This window comes from Rhineura floridana, chromosome 3 (assembly GCF_030035675.1).
Source record: "Rhineura floridana isolate rRhiFlo1 chromosome 3, rRhiFlo1.hap2, whole genome shotgun sequence".
Lineage (NCBI taxonomy): Eukaryota > Metazoa > Chordata > Lepidosauria > Squamata > Rhineuridae > Rhineura > Rhineura floridana.
The window spans coordinates 225,156,902-225,177,133 of NC_084482.1; the positions used below are offsets into that span (position 1 = coordinate 225,156,902).

General features: G+C 46.9%; 2 protein-coding genes across 7 annotated transcripts in view; one reads left to right on the forward strand and one right to left on the reverse strand.

Annotated features, from left to right (window-relative positions):
- Positions 1 to 19,448, reverse strand: part of LOC133381778 (zinc finger protein 135-like) — a 29,754-nt gene extending 10,306 nt beyond the window's left edge. For 3 of the 4 annotated variants that reach the window (XM_061621235.1, XM_061621236.1, XM_061621234.1), the window contains exon 1: positions 19,181 to 19,448. The gene's annotated coding sequence lies outside the window, so the exon portion shown is untranslated. Of the gene's footprint in view, positions 1 to 2,807; positions 2,974 to 19,180 lie in introns of those variants that run through there. The other variant, XM_061621238.1, reaches the window with a different exon arrangement.
- Positions 2,196 to 9,952, forward strand: LOC133381775 (zinc finger protein 420-like). Of its 3 annotated transcripts, none has more exons than XM_061621225.1 (3): positions 2,232 to 2,271; positions 6,373 to 6,512; positions 7,369 to 9,952. In XM_061621225.1, the coding sequence occupies exon 3, from the start codon at positions 7,630 to 7,632 to the stop codon at positions 9,244 to 9,246; it is 1,617 nt and encodes a 538-aa protein (XP_061477209.1). In that variant the 5' UTR covers positions 2,232 to 2,271; positions 6,373 to 6,512; positions 7,369 to 7,629; the 3' UTR covers positions 9,247 to 9,952. The 3 variants fall into 3 exon arrangements, with proteins under 3 accessions (XP_061477208.1, XP_061477209.1, XP_061477207.1); XM_061621223.1 differs by lacking the exon at positions 2,232 to 2,271 and adding an exon at positions 4,847 to 4,910; XM_061621224.1 differs by lacking the exon at positions 6,373 to 6,512 and having other exon boundaries at positions 2,196 to 2,271.
- Positions 19,449 to 20,232: the final 784 nt, after the last annotated feature.

Here is a 20,232-nt window from a genome sequence, read left to right on the forward strand (position 1 = left end):
TCAGAACAAATTAAACCAGAATTATCATTAGAAGCTAAAATGATGAAACTGAGGTTATCATACTTTGGACACATAATGAGAAGACATGATTCACTAGGAAATGTTGGGGGAAACGGGAGTAGAAAAACAGGAAGGCCAAACAAGAGATGGACTGATTCCATAAAGGAAGCCACAGACCTGAATTTACAAGATCTGAGCAGGGTGGTTCACAACAGATGCTATTGGAGGTCACTGGTTCATAGGGTTACCATAAGTCACAATCGACTTGAAAGCACATAACACACACACAGAGCACACACAGAATATAGATCCGATATAGTTTAAAAAAATCCAAGCCTATAAATCATAACAACAAAGTTAATTTATTTTTAAAAAATAATAATCCAGGAATCATGCTACTAGTTCAGTTCTGCTGCAGATCACTTTTAATGGCATTGAAAATTATCTATCGATAAATTAATAGATACGGTAGACAGCTTTTCTCCCTCTCTCAAAATACTAGAACCCGATGGATCTTCCAAGTTGGAAGGTTCAGGGGCAGGACAGTCAAAAGAAAGTTCCACAATCATGGGTGCAGTGGTCCAGGGTCTCAGGGGATCTTAGACCCTTTACTTTTTTCAGAGCAGGGTCCCAATGTCTCCAACGACCTATGAGTCAATCAGCATAAACAGCATATTGGCCACTGAAAAGAGTCTTCTCACATTCTTCCTTATCCTTTCCTGATGATTGGAGCCAATCAGAGTGAAAGGAGGTGAGTCAACCACTGAGAAGACTCTTCTCAGTAACTAACATACTCCCCTTTTATGCTGATTGGCTCCTAAGGACATCTGTTGCTTTGGAAGAAGTCACACATGGGAAGAACCGACGAGTGTGGAGATGGCAACAGAGAGCAAGCGAGTGTGTGTGGCTGTGAGGGGACGTGGTGTGATCATCATGAAGGGGCCCTGCACTTCTGAATTTGTTACTACACTACCGTCCACAGCACATAGAGAAACTAGGGAATCCTAAGCAATTGGGATGGCTTTAAAAATCAGGTGTTCCCAGACTTTACAGGTAAAAACCACACCGCCCCCATCACAGCACATGACAACTGCTGCCAACAGGAAGGAAGGAAGATCACCAATTGGTCCACCGAGACCTTCCGCACATTTCAGCAGCTGGAGGCAGTCTCTCCGAATGCCAGTTGAAGAATTCGAGAGCGCTATGGCTCACTTCCTCCGCATTGGGGGGCATCTGGCTGGCCACCGCAAGAAGAGGCTGGGTGGGCCCCTTTTGGCCTGACCCGGGTGCTGCAGGGCTCTTCTGATGCGCTGTGAGCAGGGCCGTAAGCAGGGGCCCTTCGCAATAGCCACAACCACACACCCCTTCTAAGATTATGCAACCTTGTCAGATTAGATAATAATCCAGCCAGGCTTGAATGCTGCTTTCGGATTCTCTGTCGCTGTCAAACGCTGCCGTTTGACTGTCTTTTCTCACAGTCCGAGCTATTGCTTGAGTACAATGTTTTACACATTGCTGCTACCAAACTGCTTGATGATGTGGATGGGATGCTACCATCAGGATTCACGGTCTCTTCACCTGCACCTACAGAATTCCCACTCTCTACAACTTGACTTTTTGATGTAGGAACTAATAGGAAGCCCTTTCACTCTGATTGGCTCCAATCATCAGGAAAGGACAAGGAAGCCAGTCAGAAGACTCTTCTCAGCAGCTAACATGCTCCCCTTTCATGCCAGTTGGCTCATAGTTCGCTGGAGACATAGGGGCCCTGCTGGGACGTGGGTCCCCAAAGAGGAAGGGGTCTAAGACCCCCTGAGACCGATCCCTCAGCGAGGAGCCCTTGAGACCGCCCTCCAGCAATGCTGTACCCCACACTCCAGAGCCTGAGGAATGGAAAGAGAAGAGGGCCTCTACCTCTGCTTGATGAAAGTCTTTGAGGCCCGCAGCTCGCAATACCACATCCCTGCTCATACACAAAGGGGGGGCAGAGAAGGCAGGACTCCTGGGTTGGGCGAGGGGGCCCCTTGAAAAGGCAGCTTGCAAGGAGAGAGGGGCAGAGGGCTTTCTGCGCCTGCAGAGTCCTCCAGTGGTTCAACAGATGGAGTTCTGGTCCCTAGAGAGGCCGGTGGCCTTTCCAAAAGGGGAGGGGGCGTCCATAGAGAAGCCGCCCACCTTTGTCTTTCCGGGGGGAGGGAAAACCAGGCAGATGACCTTCTTTGGCGAGGGGGGGAGGGCACTGAAGCGTGCAGAGGAGGCAGAACAAAGAAAGAGGTAAGGGGGTGTAGAGGAGAAGGAAGGGGCTCGGAATTTGGGTTGGGGGGCGGAGAGAGCCCCCCCATCCAGCTTTTCTCCCGGAACTCACAGACAGGGGGCCTGCTCCCTGCAATCCAAGTGCAAAAGCGGCGTCCCAACAGCCACGTGGTTTCCTGGGCAAGATCCTTTTTTGAAGCGCCCCCCCAATCAAGTCAGTGCGGATGGGCTTCGGAGCTGAGAGGGCTTGCTGCAAAGAAAACAGCCGGGATGGGGAGGGTGGGGAGAGAGAGAAAAGGAAGGGACCCCCCACATCATTTCAGATTTATCCAGCTACAAAGTGCCCCCCCCGAATGCAGCTTCGATTGCGGGACCTTCCTCTTGCCCTCGCCTCTCCGAGGTCTCGGGGGTGGAGGTCGCCCTGGTGCAGAGGAAACAGCTTAACTGAGGGGGGCGCATGTGGGGGGAGTCCCTTTTTGGATTTCCTGGACCTGAAAAGCGCTTGGTCAGTTTCTCGCCTGCCGGGGAAGGGAAAGGAGGGGGGGTTTGAAACTGACCAGACTCTTCTCTTCCTGGCCTTATTAAAAGTCTCCCGGCAGAGGCTGGAGGAGACATTAAACGCTCCCCCCCCCAAGCTGGATTCGCTGCTGCCTCTCTGGGGGAAGGGGCTTCCGCAGATGTGCGTTGCTGGGGACAACGCGTGGGCCACACGCTCTCGTACCAGCGCATCCGGTTTGCAAGCATCCCTTGAGGCTTTGCCTGCATGTGTTTGCACCACCCCTCCCCCCCCCCGGCGTGGTTACTGGAGGGAGACTTTTCACTGGCTTGCCCTTCCTGGAAACATGCACTTTGCCCCTTCTGCGGCGATCCTCCCTGAATTAAAGCATCCGCTGCACATGGCTGTGAATAGTTTTATTTCAGTCTGTCGGAAGTGCTGAAAGTACGTCCAGAGAGACTTTGGATTCTATTCATTAGGGAAAGTCGGTCAGAGAGGGCTGATTTCCGCTCGGGTCCTGCTTTGGGGGGGCTTCCCATTGGGGCATCTGGTTGGAACTTTGGCATCCAAAGCTGGGCTCTTCTGAGGAGGAGGGGTGGCCTCTAGATTGGGGTTTCCATGCTCAAGATCACTAGCTGAACTTCCACGGTGCTGCTCAGCTGAGCTTAATGCACAGTGATGCACAGCTTAATGTACAAATGTGCCCAGCTGGGTCCCCATGCCCGTGTACCAGCTTTGGGGAGGACTCCAGTGAGTAATGTCAGGATTTGGAATGCCTGAATATTTTTCAGTCTGGAGGAGTCATTTTCATGCCTTTTTCTTTGAAAGAGTCTTCCAAACCAGACCATGTTTCCTTGCTGGAAGGAGAAGATCCATTTGTCTGTTGGGGTGGGATCCTTGGTGTATCTTCCAGGTTGTGCTTGATCTCCCCCAAAGACAGATTGACCCATGAGGCCAGTGGTGGCACAGTGGTTAAGAGTGTCGGACTATGACCGGGGAGACCAAGGTTCAAATCCCCATTCAGCCATGAAACTTGTGGGTGACCTTGGGCCACTCACTGCCTCTCAGCCTAACCTACCTCTCAGCATTGTTGTGAGGATGAAGTGGAGGGGTCGGAGAAACATGTACACCACCTTCAGCCCCTTAGAGGGAAGGTGGTGAAATAGACCAGGCACCTGGTTGGCCACCTGGTTGGCACCTGGTTGGCCACTGTGAGAACAGGATGCTGGACTAGATGGGCCACTGGCCTGATCCAGCAGGCTCTTCTTATGTTCTTATGATATCACAACAACAATAATATCCTATAGGGTGGAGAGCTGTGGTTTCTCCTTCTAACTCAGGTTCACCTGACCCCTCCCTGCATCTCCCTCCCCAGAGTTCCTTTGTTACACTGGTGCTTAGATGAACTTATTTTGTTCTTATGTGCCTTATGACAAATCAGTGACCTCCAAGAGCATCTGTCATGAACCACCCTGTTCAGATCTTGTAAGTTCAAGTCTGTGGCTTCCTTTATGGAGTCAACCCATCTCTTGTTTGACCTTCCTCTTTTTCTGCTCCCTTCTGTTTTTTCCAGTATCATTCTCTTTTCTAGTGAATCATGCCTACACATGATGTGTCCAAAGGATGATAACCTCAGTTATCTCAACCTTAATGGTCCCAGCTCTGTAATCTAGACATGATTTACGTTTGTTGTTGTTATTGTTAATAGCTTCTCCTGTATCTGGGTTTTGCTCTCTCCCTGCTCAGTTAGAGGTGATGTGTCCAGGATTGTGGCCACCTACCCAGAAGGAGAAAAGGTTTTCTAGGCAGAGAAGGTTCAGCAGGAGAGTTCTGTGTCTGAAGTTCCCCACTGAAAATCAAGTCGCGAAACTCATGGGGAATTGTAAGGCATTGGGCTGGTTGCCTCAGACTGGGGCTCCCACCAATCAGCCCCTGCTGTTTTCTTTTGGCATCAGATACAAGGCTTAGAGACTGAGCTCTGGGCTTCCAAGGCACCAGCTTTGAGGAGGCCTCCTTCTCCTGATCCAAAGCACTATCTGTATCGCTAGTCCCTGTCAAGTTACAGCTGGCTCCGCAGTCGAAGCAAGTAATCCTTGGTGTGTGGACATTCTCTCGGTTTCCACTCGCTTTTCCTGACGGGGCCTTTGGACAATGATACAGCTGGGTAGGTCCTGGGCCATCATCCACTCTGGATGTGACCATTACTCTTTTCACTGCATCCAAATCAGGGGGAAGCTCAGACCAGGAAGGTTTTCCTAGCAAGATCTCTCAATTCTTTCCCTGGACTTCTATTCCCCTGGAAGGCTGGAGTAAGGTGGTTGGGACCCCTAGAGCAATTCCTCAAACAAGGCCCCCTTTCCCCCTAGAAAGGAGCAGGTGAAATAAGGTTCCAGCAAATCAGGGGTGTGGCATCTTAAAGAGTAACACATTTAGTACGGCAGGGGTTGCCAACCTGGTTGTGGGCCCTGGTGCAATTCCCAAAATAGCTCCCCCCTTTCTCCAAAAAGCAATTGTTCCTGTTATTATTGTGTAATCATTTCTATACTGTTTATATGCCAAATGGCTTCTAAGCGTTAATGATAAAAAAATCCATACGTAATTAAAATACATAATATGAATTCATCAGAGCAATAAAAATAGTCAATTAAAATACATAACAATCAGGACAGTTTAAAAAGCATGATGATTAAAACAGTAAGGTCAGAAGTTCAAGGTCAGGAGAATGCTTGCCTAAGCAGGTGTGTGTTCAGGAGCTAGTGCAAAATATTTACTGACTGCACTTTCATATAAAAATACAGCAAGGCAGTATACAGCATAGAAAATTACAATAAGGAGAATAAAAATGTCAGTAAAAACACTGGTAAAATCATCAATGAATAATGGTTGGTAAAAAGCAATTCGCATGGCCCAGGCCTGCCTGAATAACACCGTTTTCAAGAGACACCTAAAAGAAGATAGAAGTGATTCCTGCTGAACCTCTAGTGGCAGAGAGTTCCACAGGGCAGGGCCTTAGTAAAGGCTGACTGAACCTCAGGGGCATGGGGTAACTAACACCAGATGTGCCCCATTGGCGAATCACAGTTATAGGGGTGGAGCATAAGGAATCACACGGTCCTTAAGGGGCCCAAGTTGTTTAGGGTTTTGTGAATTAACAGAAGAACCCTTCCACAAACTAAGCCCTTGTGGTTTCTTAAAGACTAGCAAATGTATTATGGCACAAGCTTTTGTAGGCTAAAATACAACTCTTAGCAAAGTTTCCATCCTTTCCTCAAAAAAAGAAAATACTCTTGAATTTCACCTTTTAAACTCATTTAACTCAACACTGATTTTGCTCACTTCTTGCCTTGGGCCTGTCACCAACCCTGTGCCTAACCTGCCTCGCATGGCTGTTGTGAAGATATAGAAGGAATTATAAAATGGCTGCAAAAGGGGACACAGTGCTTGTATCATTAGCATCAAATTGTGGTTCCTTTAACCAGAGGACTGAACATATATTATTTGTTTTGACGATTTATATACCGTTTATATTTAAACAGAGCTCGTGCGTGGTTTTCAGTGAGGTATGGAGTCCATCTTGTCTGAAAATCATAACTGTACCCTCGCATTGACTCTTTCCCTGTCCATAGATGTGCAGAGAACAATTGATGTTTTTCCAGTGAGGAGAGAATGCCACTCTGCACATGTCTAATGGCACACTTTCCTAAATATGTGCTGTACAAGTCCTATTGTGAGGAAGAACGCAAGGTTAAGAATTGCAGCTTCCTGGGTGAGACAAATCATCATCAATGTTAAATCTTAAAAGTTTCACAATGAATCATCTCTTTTCTCACCATTGTCACTATGCTCAGAGCACTATAAATCACTTCCTACCCCTCCCCCCGTCTTCTCTCCATATATTAGATTGCAGGGTGGGGGGATGCCCCAAACATTTAGGATAATCAGTCTGTATTATTGGAAGGTACACAGTATTCTCTGATATGGATGACCACTGCCACCAGGCCTGGGCAAACTACAGTGATGAGTTTCTATGGGGTAGAAATTGAGATAGAACAAACTCTAAAGGGAAGGGGGAAATGTTTTCTGGCATCGAAACAATTCACTCATTAATCAGAGCTGTGGCTTCACTCATTGGCTAAAAACACTGGAAAATGGGAGCATCCAGGCTGACTCAATTACCTTTCTTTCTACAAAGCCAACTTACTTCTTTAAAAAAAATGAAGGCTCAAAGTCTGCCCCTCCCCTTGCAGGTATGGGCCCTTGCACAATTGCTCCAATTGCACCCTTACAATCCAACTTCTTAATGCATCATATTGTGGAAACTGGCACCATAGTTAGATCACAGGAGGAAATCTGGCCCCCCAACACCTGTGCCTAGTGAGATCAAGGGGGAAATGGATCAAAAAGGTATTGAAAAAGGTATTATCCGAGTCAGTTATGTCTTTGGAAAGTATCCTAGGATTCAGCAGGGCAGAAAGAAGAAAGGGGGAGAATCTTTTAGCTGATGAAATAAAACAGAGCTCAGTGGACGAGATCCACAATGGGGACCTCCATTTTTGCCTTGAATTTCTAATGAGGTTTTCCTGTCTTTTCTTTTCTTCCCACACCCTCCCGCATGTAATAAGCATGAGAAAGAATTGTAGGGAGCCACCTGTGGCATTATCGGAAACACCCAAGCGGAAAAGAGACGAAAGAAGCATGAGGGAAACCAGTCAAAGTTGAAAGGAAGAAATCACGTACTTTACGTGCTGTTGATGACAGTGGACTCCTGATAGTACAGGAAGATGGCAAAGACAAGAGAAGGAAAAATCTTCAATGCATGAGAAAATATCCAGAGAAAAGCAAAAGCTAAATACACATTACAGAACCCACATAGGAGGGAAAATATGAATGCATGGAGTGTGGAAAGAACACCTACTAAACATCAAAAAACCCACACAGGGGAAAAACCATACAAATGCACAGAGTGTGGAAAGAGCTTCTTCCAGAGGAGTCATCTTAATAAACATCAAAGAATCCACACAAGGGTGAAGCCATATAAATGCATAGAATGTGAAAAGCGCTTCAGTGACAGGGGAGCACTTATGAATCATCAGAGAACTCACACAGGGGAGAAACCATATAAATGCATGGAGTGTGGAAAGAGCTTCAGTTTGAGCTCCAGCCTTACTGAACACCACAGAATTCACACAGGGGAGAAACCATTTAAATGTATGAAGTGCGGCAAGAGCTTCAGTCATAAGACAAGTGTTACTGTACATCAAAGAACCCACACAGGAGAGAAACCATATGAATGCAGTGAATGTGGAAAGTGCTTCAAGAATAATGGAACACTTACTAAACATAAAAGAACTCACACAGGAGAGAAACCATATGAATGCATGGAGTGTGGAAACTGCTTTCGTGTCAGGGATACCCTTACTTTACATGAAAGAACCCACACCAAAGAGAAACCATTTAAATGTATGGAGTGTGGAAAGAGCTTCACTCAAAGAGGAGCACTTACTACACATCAGAGAACCCACACAGGGGAGAAACCATATAAATGCATGGAGTGTGGAAAGAGCTTTCGTGTCAGTGGTAGCCTTACTTTACATGCAAGAACCCACACCAAAGAGAAACCATATAAATGTATGGAGTGTGGAAAGAGCTTCACTAATAGAGGAGCATGTACTATACATCAGAGAACCCACACAGGAGAGAAACCATATAAATGCATGGAGTGTGGAAAGAGCTTTCGTGTCAGTGGTAGCCTTACTTTACATGAAAGAACCCACACCAAACACAAACCATATAAATGCATGGAATGTGGAAAGAGCTTCTGTCAGGGTAGCCAACTTACTGTACATCGTAGAACCCACACAAGGAAGAAACCATGGAAATGCATGGAGTGTGGAAAAGTTTTCAGTCAGAGTGGAACCCTCACTTTACATCAAAGAACTCACACAGGGGAGAGACCATATACATGTTTGGAGTGTGGAAAGAGCTTCACCGATAAAGGAACACTTACTCAACATCAGAGAACCCACACAGGGGAGAGACCATATACATGTATGGAGTGTGGAAAGTGCTTCACTGTAAGCTCAGGTCTTGCTGCACACAAAAGAACACACACAGGGGAGAGACCATATAAATGCACGGAGTGTGGAAAGAGCTTCTGTCAGAGTGGCCATCTTACTTTACATCATAGAACTCACACTGGGGACAAACCATATAAATGCATTGAATGTGGAAAGAACTTCAGTCGGCGTGGAGGCCTAACTATACATGAAAGAATCCACACAGGAGAGAGACCATATAAATGCATGGAGTGTGGAAAGAGTTTTTATCGATGTAGCCATCTTACTATACATCATAGAACTCACACTGGGGAGAAACCATATAAGTGCATCAAATGTGGAAAGAGCTTCAATAACAATGGACACCTTACTCGACATAAGAGAATCCACCCTGGAGAAATCATAGAAATGCATGGAGTGTGGAAAAAGCTTTGGTCAGAGTGATCACCTTATTATACTTAAAAAGCTTAAGGTGGAATCAATATCAGCATAAAAGCATCCACACAGATTAGAAACGTGAACTGAAAAGACCTGAGGGGATACCTTACTTGACATAAAAATATCCACCATGAAGAGAAATGCTTCAGTCGCAGTGCAAACCTTACTATTCACTAGATAAGAAGAGAGTCAGGAGAATAGATCACTCTGTGGTTAAGGCTTCTGTAAGGGTGTGTACCCCTATCAGAACAGCATCTGGTTCATTTGAAGCCAGAGATTTGGCAACCATAAAAGCACTGTGGCCTATTCTCCCCGCCCCCATTTTCCTGACCTATGAAACCTTATTGATAATTGAAAAGACATGGACACAGGAATCTATTGCAACAATCCTCAAAACAATGAATTTGGCAGCTCCCCCAAGGTACAGGACAGGAGCTATATTTTTCTTAGGGAGATCAGCCAATGCCTAGCAGAATGATCCCACTGTTTCAGATGGCCTCAGAAGAGCAGAACTACTTTTTCTCAAGGTTTCAGCAAATGTATTCTCTCAGCACAGAATCACCTTTTCACATGGATTGATCCTAGAAAGAAGTTCTGTGTCTTGATGCAAGCCTTGCGCTCTCTCTCTCACAGATACACACACACATGCTGTACTCCACTGCCCACACCCTTGGGCCTAGGACAGGTAGTTTCTAGTACCTGTTATTATAGCAGTAGGGATACTTTAGTGTTTTGAATGGGTTAGGATATAACCACACACCCAATAATTTTGTATCTCTATTTTCTTTTGTTTCAATAAAAGAAAGCTTTGTTTTAACCTGGCTTAGATCTATGCTGCTGTTTTATACACATACTGTTTAGGCACATTTCAGAGTAAGAGCCTGATTTAGCTCTGGCAAAAGGCATGTTTGAAGAGATGCATGAGTGGCAGGTTCACACACAAGGATCCCCAATGGACACGTGTAGCATAATCCTGGCCTGACTGACTCCAAATTTATTTATTTATTACCTTTGTATACCGCCCCATAGCCGAAGCTCTCTGGGCGGTTTACAACAATTAATGACTTGCTTATTCAGCATTCATGCTGAGTTGCTCGCTTGAAGCTTTTACACATGGTTCTTTACTGAGGATTGCTTGGGGGCTGTTTACACAACTTCTCCTTAATCATTTGTTCATTCCAAACTTTACAGTGCATTTCCCTGTCACTTTGCAGACCTCCAAGGGCTCTAATTGTCGCTCACCTTGCAAGGGTGCCCATTTGCTACCGGGCCAAGTTCAAGGTTCTAGTTTTGGTGTACAAAGCCCTATACAGATTGAGACAAGGATACCTGAAAGACCGTCTTACCCCTTACATACCAAGTCAATCACTGCGCTCTGCGGGTGAGGGCCTCCTGCAGATACCATCTTATCAGGAGGTTCATTCTGCACAATATAGGAAATGGACCTTTAGTGTGGCGGCACCTACCCTGTCGAATTCCCTCCCCTTGAATATTAGGCAGGCGCCATCTTTTCGGCCCCTTTGAAGACTTTCCTCTTTCAACAAGCCTTTTAAGAATGCTTTTAACATTGTTTTGTTGTAATGTATTTTAAGGTCTGTTTTTATGATGTTTTAAGGTGTTTTTAGCATTTTTGTTTGCCACCCTGGGCTCCTGCTGGGAGGAATGGCGGGATATAAATGAAATAATAAATAAATAAATTAGGTTGTGGGTGAGGAATGCTCACTCACTAGACTTTGAGCTCTCCGCCTCTGTCTACAGCGCTACTGCCAATGAAGGTGTTTCCAAGGCACTGGGTGAGATCTGACAGGGTCCAGGCGGGCAGCACCAGCTGCTGGGCCAATCCTGCCGGAGAAGCTGAGAGCCACCCCAGGGAGGGCTCTGATCTTCCCCTTCACAGGAGAGAGTCCATCCAAACTCGCAAGAGGGCATCTTCACCCCCAACCCCAGCAGCAGCAAGTCCTGCTTTGGGTGTGGGTGGGTGTCATTTTTTCATTTATTTCTCTAGCTTCTGACTTGAGACTTTTTGCCTTAGAAGACACAGAAGAGGCTGGTCACTTTCAAAGCATGCAGGCCTCTGGATTCCCTTGCCTAGCAGAAGGGAAACTGACCAGGCTCTTTTTGGAGGTTCCAGGGCTGTGGAGTCGGTAGGTCAAACCTTCAACTCCGACTCCGACTCCTCTATTTTTGTACTCTCCAATTCCAACCCTGACTCCTTCATAAATGGCAAATGTATATCAATTTATTAATATTAATAAAATAATATTATTAAAATATTAATTTTATTTTGAAGCTGGAGTTGGAACATTTCTACTGACTCCAACTCCGCCCAAAATTGCTTCCGACCCCTACTCCACGACTCCGACCCCACAGCCCTGGGAGGGTCAAGGAAATTCAAAAAGAGGGGTCCTTGCCAGCACAGCTATTTACAACCCATTCCTCCGCCCCCTTTCCAGTCTGTTTTCTCTGCACCAAGGCAATTGCCCTCCCCCCCCATATCCCATGACTGGAGAAGGCTCAGAGAGGGGAGGGCAGGAAGATTGTGCAAACAAGCCTGCAATGTTTTGGGGGAGGGACACTTTGCAGCTAGATAAACATTGATTCTATGGGAGGGGTCCATTTCTCCTTTGGGGAGAGAGGAGCTCTTTCTTCCCTTCCCCCCCAGTAACCCTATTTCCTCACATCCCATGCACATCCCATGCAGTCTAGGGGAATTGTGCAAACAGACCTAGCTCTAGCACCCGGCCAGGTCGGGCACAGGCCTGAGAGCCCAGCATCTCCACAAAGGGCCACGGAGGCCCTCCCTGGCTCATCGCAGCAGGCCAGCAGCGGAGGAGGGAGACTGTGGTGGTGGGCGGCAGCGCAGGCCAACCGTGGAGGAATGCTCATGACAGGCCAGGCCAGATCCACAGCAACTGAGTCTGTCCTGCTCTGCTGCACTGCCACGGGGCAAAGGCAAGCGACAGGTCAGTTGCTAAGGAGCTGCCCCGGTCAGTCCCAAGTTTGAGACATGGGAGGAGGGCCAGAGGTCACTGGCCTGTAGCAGCAGAAGCCTGTGTCTGTGTCTGTTCAGGAGTACGCCCTGTTGAATCCCGCAGGGCTTCCTCCCAGGTAAACGAAGTTAGGATCGCAGCCCAAGAGTGGGATGTGGAGCTTGGAAGGAAGGCAAGCAGGCTTCCCTGGCTTTTGTAATTACATAATAATTATTGCCTCCCACCCCTTTGTCCCATTTATCTGATAGGAGGAGTGGGAGTGTCTGTATGTGTGTGTTTGAAGGCCTTCCCTCTCCTTTTACAGGCAAGCTTCCATTGTTCAGGTCTGTCCTGCAGCTTTTGTATATGAAAAATACACCTCGCTTCCCCCTCCCCGTTGTAGCTGGGAAGCTCTATTTATTTATTTATTAGATTTACATCCTGCCCTTCCTTCCAGAAAGAGCCCGGGGTGGCAAACAAAAGCACTAGAAACACTCTAAAACATAACAACAGTCTTTAAAATATATTGCAACAAAACATCCTTAAAAACATATTAGAACAAAACATCTTTAAAAACATCTTTTTAAAAAAAAAGCTTCAAAAACATTAAATAGCAATTCCAGCACAGTGTGTGTGTGTGCTCAAGATGGTTCTTCCTCTCCCCATTTTATCCTCTCAACACCCCTGTGAGGTAGGCTAGACTGAGAGACAGTGACTGGCCCAAGCTCATCCACTGAGCTTCATGGCTGAGCAGGGATCTGAAAGCCAGTCTCTCCCGCTATGAACCGACCCGGTCACTTCGCTCAGCATCTAAGGCCCTCCTCCGGGTACCAACCCATCAGGAAGCCCGGAGGACAGTTACTCGATCTAGGGCCTTTTCTGTAGTGGCCCCCGAACTGTGGAACAGCCTCCCCGAAGAAGTACGCCTGGCGCCGACGCTTCTATCTTTTCGGCGCCAGGTTAAGACCTGGCTATGCTCCCAGGCATTTTAAGCGTTTAATGTTATAACTTTAAATCTTTTATTTTTTGTTTGCTGCTTATGTTTACTGTTGGTAGGTTGATTTTATTGTGATATCCTGTATTTTAATCTTTTGTACACCGCCCAGAGAGCCACTCGCTATGGGCGGTTTAAAAATGAAACAAACAAACAAACAAAGAGGCCCTAGTCATGCATACAGTATCTTTAACCTGGAAACTTGTAGATTTGTAATGTCTGATGGTAACTAATAGTTTCTCCCTAGAAAGGCCCCTTTTTCCAGTCCTTCATACAAAGCGCCACATTAGTAGTTCTAATAACATGAAGTCTTTGCCAGTCCTGTTTTTTCTGCACTACGCATCAAAGGTGATTCCTCTTATTAGGCATTTTTATGTGGGTTTCTGATGGACGGTTGTATCTGCATTTAAATGGGTCTAATCGACTTGAAGGCACATAACGACAAAACAGTGTCTGAAAGTTTTGCTTTCTTTGCATGTAAGCCCTGCGATGTGGAAGTATCTGCTAGCGTCATTTTTGTACATTATACACACTTAATATATAGGTGAATTGTACCTGAATTATTATGAATGCTTTTTTTTTGAGAAGCGGAATTTAACTTTTTGAAAACAGTATTTGTTTAAATACTTTTTTAAAAATAGCTTATTAAATAGTTTTGTTTTTTTTAAAAAGAGATTTTTAAAGCTTTCTTATTTATTTAAAAAAGATGTTTTTAAAGATGTTTTGTTGTAATATATTTTAAGGTATGTTTTTATGACGTTTTAGAGGGTTTTTAGTGCTTTTGTTTGCAGCTCTGGGCTCCCATTGGGAGGAAGGACGGGATATAAATCAAATAAATCAATCAAATAAATAAATTAGATAGTTTAGGAGGACAGCCTTTCATCTACTGTCCTGTCCTCCACTTGCCCTGGTGCTCTGATACAACAGTGCCATGTGGCAGGAAGGGGTCCTAAGATTAATTCTAGAATTTTATTTATTTATTATTTGATTTATATCCTGCCCTTCCTCCCAGTAGGAGCCCAGGGCCTCCAAACTTCTCAGCACAGCCGAATAAGTTGTGAGTGCTGGGAAACGGCCATTGCAGCCAGGGCCAGTTCCACTCCCCTTCTGTGATCCATGCCCCCCCAAGCCTCCCCACTTACCTGTCAGCTGGCTTTTTAGCATTGCCCTTAATGAAGATGGTGGCCACAGCTTCCCTAAGTTACTGAAGCCACTGCCACCATCTTAGTTGATGGCAGAGATGTGCACGCATACCATGCACATGTGCCATCAACAAAGATGGTTGCGGAGGCTTCATTCCCCTTAGGGAAACTGCGGCCACCATCTTTATTAAGGGCAATGGTAAAGACTAGACAGGGGCCGTGGGGGGTAGTGGGGCCGTGGGGGGGGCACACATGTGTGCACACCCACCAGGGGGGCCAGGGCAAGCTGATGCCCAAGGGCCCCTGCATGCCTGGAGCCGGCCGTGCCAGGGCCTCCAAATTTCTCAGCATAGCCGACTAAGTTGTGAGTGCTGGGAAAGGGCCATTGCAGCCAGGGCCGGCTCCAGGCATGCGGGGGCCCTTGGGCATCAGCTTGCCCTGGCCCTCCGGTGGGTGGGTGGGTGTGCATGTGTGCAGCAGTGGCTTCAGTACCTTAGGGAAGCTGCGACCGCCATCTTCATTAAGGGCAATGCTAAAAAGCCAGCTGACAGGTAAGTGGGGGGCATGGGGGGCATGGATCATGGAAGGGCAGCGGAGGGCCCCTTTAGAACATGCCGTGATTGCAGCCAGGGCCTGCACCAGGCATGACTGGGCCCTTGGGCACTAGCCTGTCCCGGGCGCGTGGCTCCTGCCTGTTCCACCTACCTGTCTCTTGTCTCCTGCTGCTGCACACGCTGCGTGCACAAGGCTGCCATCAACCAAGATGGCAGTGAAGGCTTCTCTAAGGGGCTAATGTCCCCACCACCATCTTGGTTGATGGCACGCATGCGCGGTACGCTATGCACACGCATATGCCTGCCATCAACCAAGATGGCGGTAGGGGCATCAGCCCCTTAGAGAAGCCTGTGCTGCCATCTTGGTTGATGGTGAGGAATGAGATTTCTGATTATGGCTTCAATATCATTTATGGCTTTATAATCATTTGCATTCTCTTGTATTGGATTGATTGCCATTTTAGAAGCAGTGCTTGTGTATGAAGGGTATTTGAAGGAACTGGAATCGAAAGTAGCAGCTGCTGACATATCAAGCTTGATCAGCCATTACACTTATTGCAATGTAGCAGAAAGAAATGAGGTCTACGAAATTTTGGGTATTTTAAGTATAATTCTGATGAAATGAGGCAAGGCCCGGACATACCTAAGAGGGCTAGGCCTAACCTTGCTTTGCTGTATGTAAAGGGGAAATGGGATGAACCTGGACAATGAATGATGCAAAATTGATGATAAAAGCTGCGCTGTTTTAATTATTCTTCAGAGTGTGGTACTTAGCACCTGTCTCAATAAACTCTGTTCCTTGGAGCACCCCAATTTGCCTGGAAATTTTTTCCTTCCGCAATGGTAACCCTGCACATGCAACATGCGCAGCAGCAGAAGACAGGAGAGAGAGTTAAGTGGGGCGAGCAAACGGGTAGGTGGCTGGAACCCCTGCTGTGGATCTCAGAAGGGGAGCGCTATTCCTCCACCCTAATGAGGGGCCATTCAGGGGACCCTGTGAGCCGTGGGGCCCTTGGCCAGGGCCCGACCTGGCTGTCCTTTGGCACCAGCCCTGATTGCAGCATCTGCTTTGCATGCAGAAGGTCCTTCAGGTTCAGTCTCCAGTGGCATCTCCAGATAGGAGAGCTGCTGCCAGTCAGTGTAGACAGTACTGAGTTAGATGGACCAATGGTCTGACTCAGTATAAGGCACTGAAATGTTTATTTCAAGTGCTTTTTTCAAAGATCTTTTCAAATACCAGGAAAGGATGGGTTCTACCCCACACGCACACCCTTTTTTTTTTGTCTGTGGAAACATTAAAGTAGAGAAGTCAACAGAAACAGCTCAAAATGAGAAATATTTCTCAGTAGTCTGCACACTGTGTGGAAGATCCCGGGCTCTGATACTGTATATGAATAGTATCAAGTCTGTTGTTAACATGGTAAGCCAGAGTGAATCCTTAGGAGCTGAGGACTACAAAATAGGTAAATTTACCCCGACAAATTAAAAGGGGGGGGGGGAAATCAAAATTTTGTATTTTTATTTTACAAGAGGGAGTTGCAATATTGGCCAAGATTTGTTTTATTTGAAAGGGCCACGAGGAGGAATGTGGTCTGAGGAGGAAAGGGAGGGGACCAGAGGTCCACTGATTCCCTGTGCCCAAGGGCCCCCAAAAACCTGGAGCCAGCCCTTGTGTGCAAACCGAATCATGTAGCGGCTTGGTCCCCATCCGAGAGAGGAATTTGGGGGGGGGCTCTTTCCTACCCCAAAGCAAAGGTTCCTCCTCCCACATCAGCCCTATCCTGCCACTTTATGATGAAACTGAGGTTATCATACTGTGGACACATCATGAGCAGACAGGATTCACTAGAAAAGACTATAATGCTGGGAAAAACAGAAGGGAGTAGAAAAAGAGGAAGACCAAACAAGAGATGGATTGATTCTATAAAGGAAGCCACAGTGATACATCCCTGCATCTGAGGACCTTTTCTAGTTCTCTCACAGCTGCCCTCCCCAGTCCTAGCCTTCTTTTGCTTTCTTGACTATTGTCTCCATTTTGGTTAATGACTGTGCCAAGGTATTGATAATCCTTGACAAGTTCAATGTCCTCATTGTCAGCTTCAAAGTTACATAAATCTTCTGTTGTCATTACTTTAGTCTTCTTGACATTCAGCTGTAGTCCTGCTTTTGTGCTTTCCTCTTGAACTTTCATCAGCATTCGTTTCAAATCAATACTAGTATCTGCTAGTAGTATGGTATTGTCTGCATATCTTAAATTACTGATATTTCTCCCTCCAGTTTTCACAACTCCTTCACCTTGGTCCAATCCTGCTTTCTGTATGATATGTTCTGCATATAGATTAAATAAATAGGGTGATAAAATACACCCCTGTCTCACACCCTGTCCGATGGGGAACCAATCGGTTTCTCCATATTCTGTCCTTACAGTAGCCTCTTGTCTAGAGTATAGGTTGCACATCAGGACAATCATATGCTGTGGCACCCCCATCTTTCTTTCTTTCTTACTTACTTACTTACTTACTTACTTACTTACTTATTTATTCAATTTGTATTCCGCCTTTCCTGCCAGCAGAAGCCCAGGGTGGCAAACAAGGCACCAAAAACACTTTAAAACATCATAAAAACAAATCTTAAAATACATTAATTAAGACAAAACGGTGTTAAAAACATTATTAAAAACATATTAAGCAAATCTGACACAGAGACAGACTGGAATAGCTCTCAACTTAAAAGGCTTGCTGAAAAAGAAAAGTCTTCAAAAGGTGCCGAAAAGATAGCAGAAATGGCGCCTGCCCAATATTCAAAGGGAGGGAGTTCCACAGGTTAAGTGCTGCCACACTAAAGGTCCATTTCTTATATTGTACAGAATGAACCTCCTGATAAGATGGTATCTGCAGGAGGCCCTCACCTGCAGAGCGCAGTGATCGACTGGGTATATAAGGGATAAGACAGTCTTTCAGGTAACCTTGTCCTGAGATGTATAGAGCTTTGTACACCAAAACTAGAACCTTGAACTTGGCCCGGTAGCAAATGGGCAGCCAGTGCAATTCTTTCAGCAGTGGAATGACATGTCGGCAATACCCTGCTCCAGTGAGCAGTCTCGCCACTGCATTTTGCACCAGCTGCAGCTTCCAGACCAACCTCAAGGGCAGCCCCACTTAGAGCATATTACAGTAATCCGGCCTGCAGGTTACCAGTGCATGGACAACAGTGGTCAGGCTATCCCAGTCCAGAAACAGCCGCAGATGTCTCACCAGCCGAAGCTGGTAAAAGGCACTCCTAGCCATTGAGGTCACCTGGGCCTCTAGCAACAAAGATGGATCCAGGAGCACCCCCAGACTACAGACCTGGTTTTCCAGAGAGAGTATGACCCCATCCAAAGCAGGCAACTGACCAATTATCCAAACTCGGGAACCACCAACCCACAGCACCTCTGTCTTGCTAGGATTCAGACTCAGTTTATTGGCCCTCATCCAGCCCACCACTGAGTCCAGGCAGCGGTCAAGGGCTTGCACGGCTTCTCCCGATTCAGAAGTTACGGAGAAATAGAGCTGGTATCATCAGCATACTGCTGACACCTGGCCCAAAAGCTCCTGATGACTGCTCCCAAGGGCTTCATATATATGTTAAACAGCATGGGGGACAAGATGGTACCCTGCGGCACCCCATAGCACAGCTGCCAGGGGGCCGAAAGACAGTCACCCATTCCATAGTTTTTTGGGGGATCTACACAGTCAAAGGCTTTGCTGTAATCTATAAAGCACAGGGTGATTTCATTGTGAAATTCCTCGGTCCGTTCCATTATCCAACATATGTTTGCAATATGATCTCTGGTGCCTCTTTCCTTTCTAAATCCAGCTGGAAAACCTGACATTTCTGGCTCCATAGCCCAAAGAGGGGAGGGCAGGAAAAGCCTCCAATCAAAAGTCTGCAAATTAGTAGGGGGGTTTGCAGCCGGATAGGCACAGATTCCTGGGGGAGGGGGGAGTTCCTTCCTTCCTTCGTGGGGGAGGGGTTGAGACCGCCCTTTCTCCTTCCACCACAGCAAAGTAAGGCTCTTTTCTCCCCAGCGAAGGTGGCCTACTGCCCCCCCATCGCATGGGGACTGGATGGAGGGTGATCTCTCTAGGGAAGGGGGCTTTAAACAACCTTCTGCAATGGCAGCCAGGCAGCTGTTCGCCGCCCACCCCTGCGCTGCAGCTGGGCTGTATGGATTCCGAGACAGGAGTTATGGGGGGGCTCTTCCTCCCCCCAAAAGCAAATTAGTCCCCCTCCACTTACCTCTTTGTTTTTCCCTCCAGGCATCAGCCTCCCCTGTGCAAGGAATCTGACCGCACCGATTTCTCTTCCAGGAAAACGAAGGGAGGGGTCTCTGCTATTGTCCCCCCCTTTAAAATCTCTCGCCCCTCGAGAAACCCCTTCCTTCCTCCCTTCCGCCGGCAAACTGTCTTTAAACACCACTCTTTGCGAAAGGGTAGCGGCGGCACTTCGGGTTCCTTTTCGAACGCGGGAGCCCATAGAGCTACGGCCGAAAAGCAGCCTCTGTCATGCGCTACACTTTCCGCCTGCAAATTCGATCGGGGGGACGGACGGGAGGTTGTGCGACCTGAGCTGGGCGGACCGCCCTCTTTTAATTTCCTCTTGCTTCATTAAAAAGGAGCCCTTCCTCGGATCTTGCACGTGCCTGTGTGTCACGCAGTGGTATAGTGGCAAATTCATAAGTGCAAGGTCCGTTCATGTTAGTCACAGCCATGCCCCCCCCTTTTTTGCTGCTGAGTTGAGAATTCGATCCTTGTTCATGCCTTCTCCCACAACAACAGATATCCCTAGAAGCCAATCAGCATGAAAAGGGAGAGTGTTAGCTGCTGAGAAGAGTCCTCTCAATGGCTGGCTCACCTCCTTTCTTCTGATTGGCTCGAATCGGCAGGAAAGGACAAGGAAGCATGCTAGAAGACTCTTCTCAGTGGCTAACACACTCCCCTTTCATACTGATTGGCTCGCAGGAGGCTGGAGACATAGGGACCCTACTCCCAAAAAAGTAAAGGGTCTAAGACCCCTGACACATTTGATGATTACACCCCTGGCGTCTTGGACCCACTGGCGTCACTAGGGTTGGTGTCACCCAGTGCGGTAACTCATGGTGTCACCCCCATGGACCTCCTCCCGTATCAGACCATACAGAATCCTTAGTAATGTTTTTTGTACTAATGTTTCTCGTAAATCGTAATTCCCGTATATCACTGAATGTAATGGCAATAGTAGTGACATAAACAACTAGAAAATTAAAATTACACCTTTAAATTACAATATCACATGCACAGCCCAAATTCTTG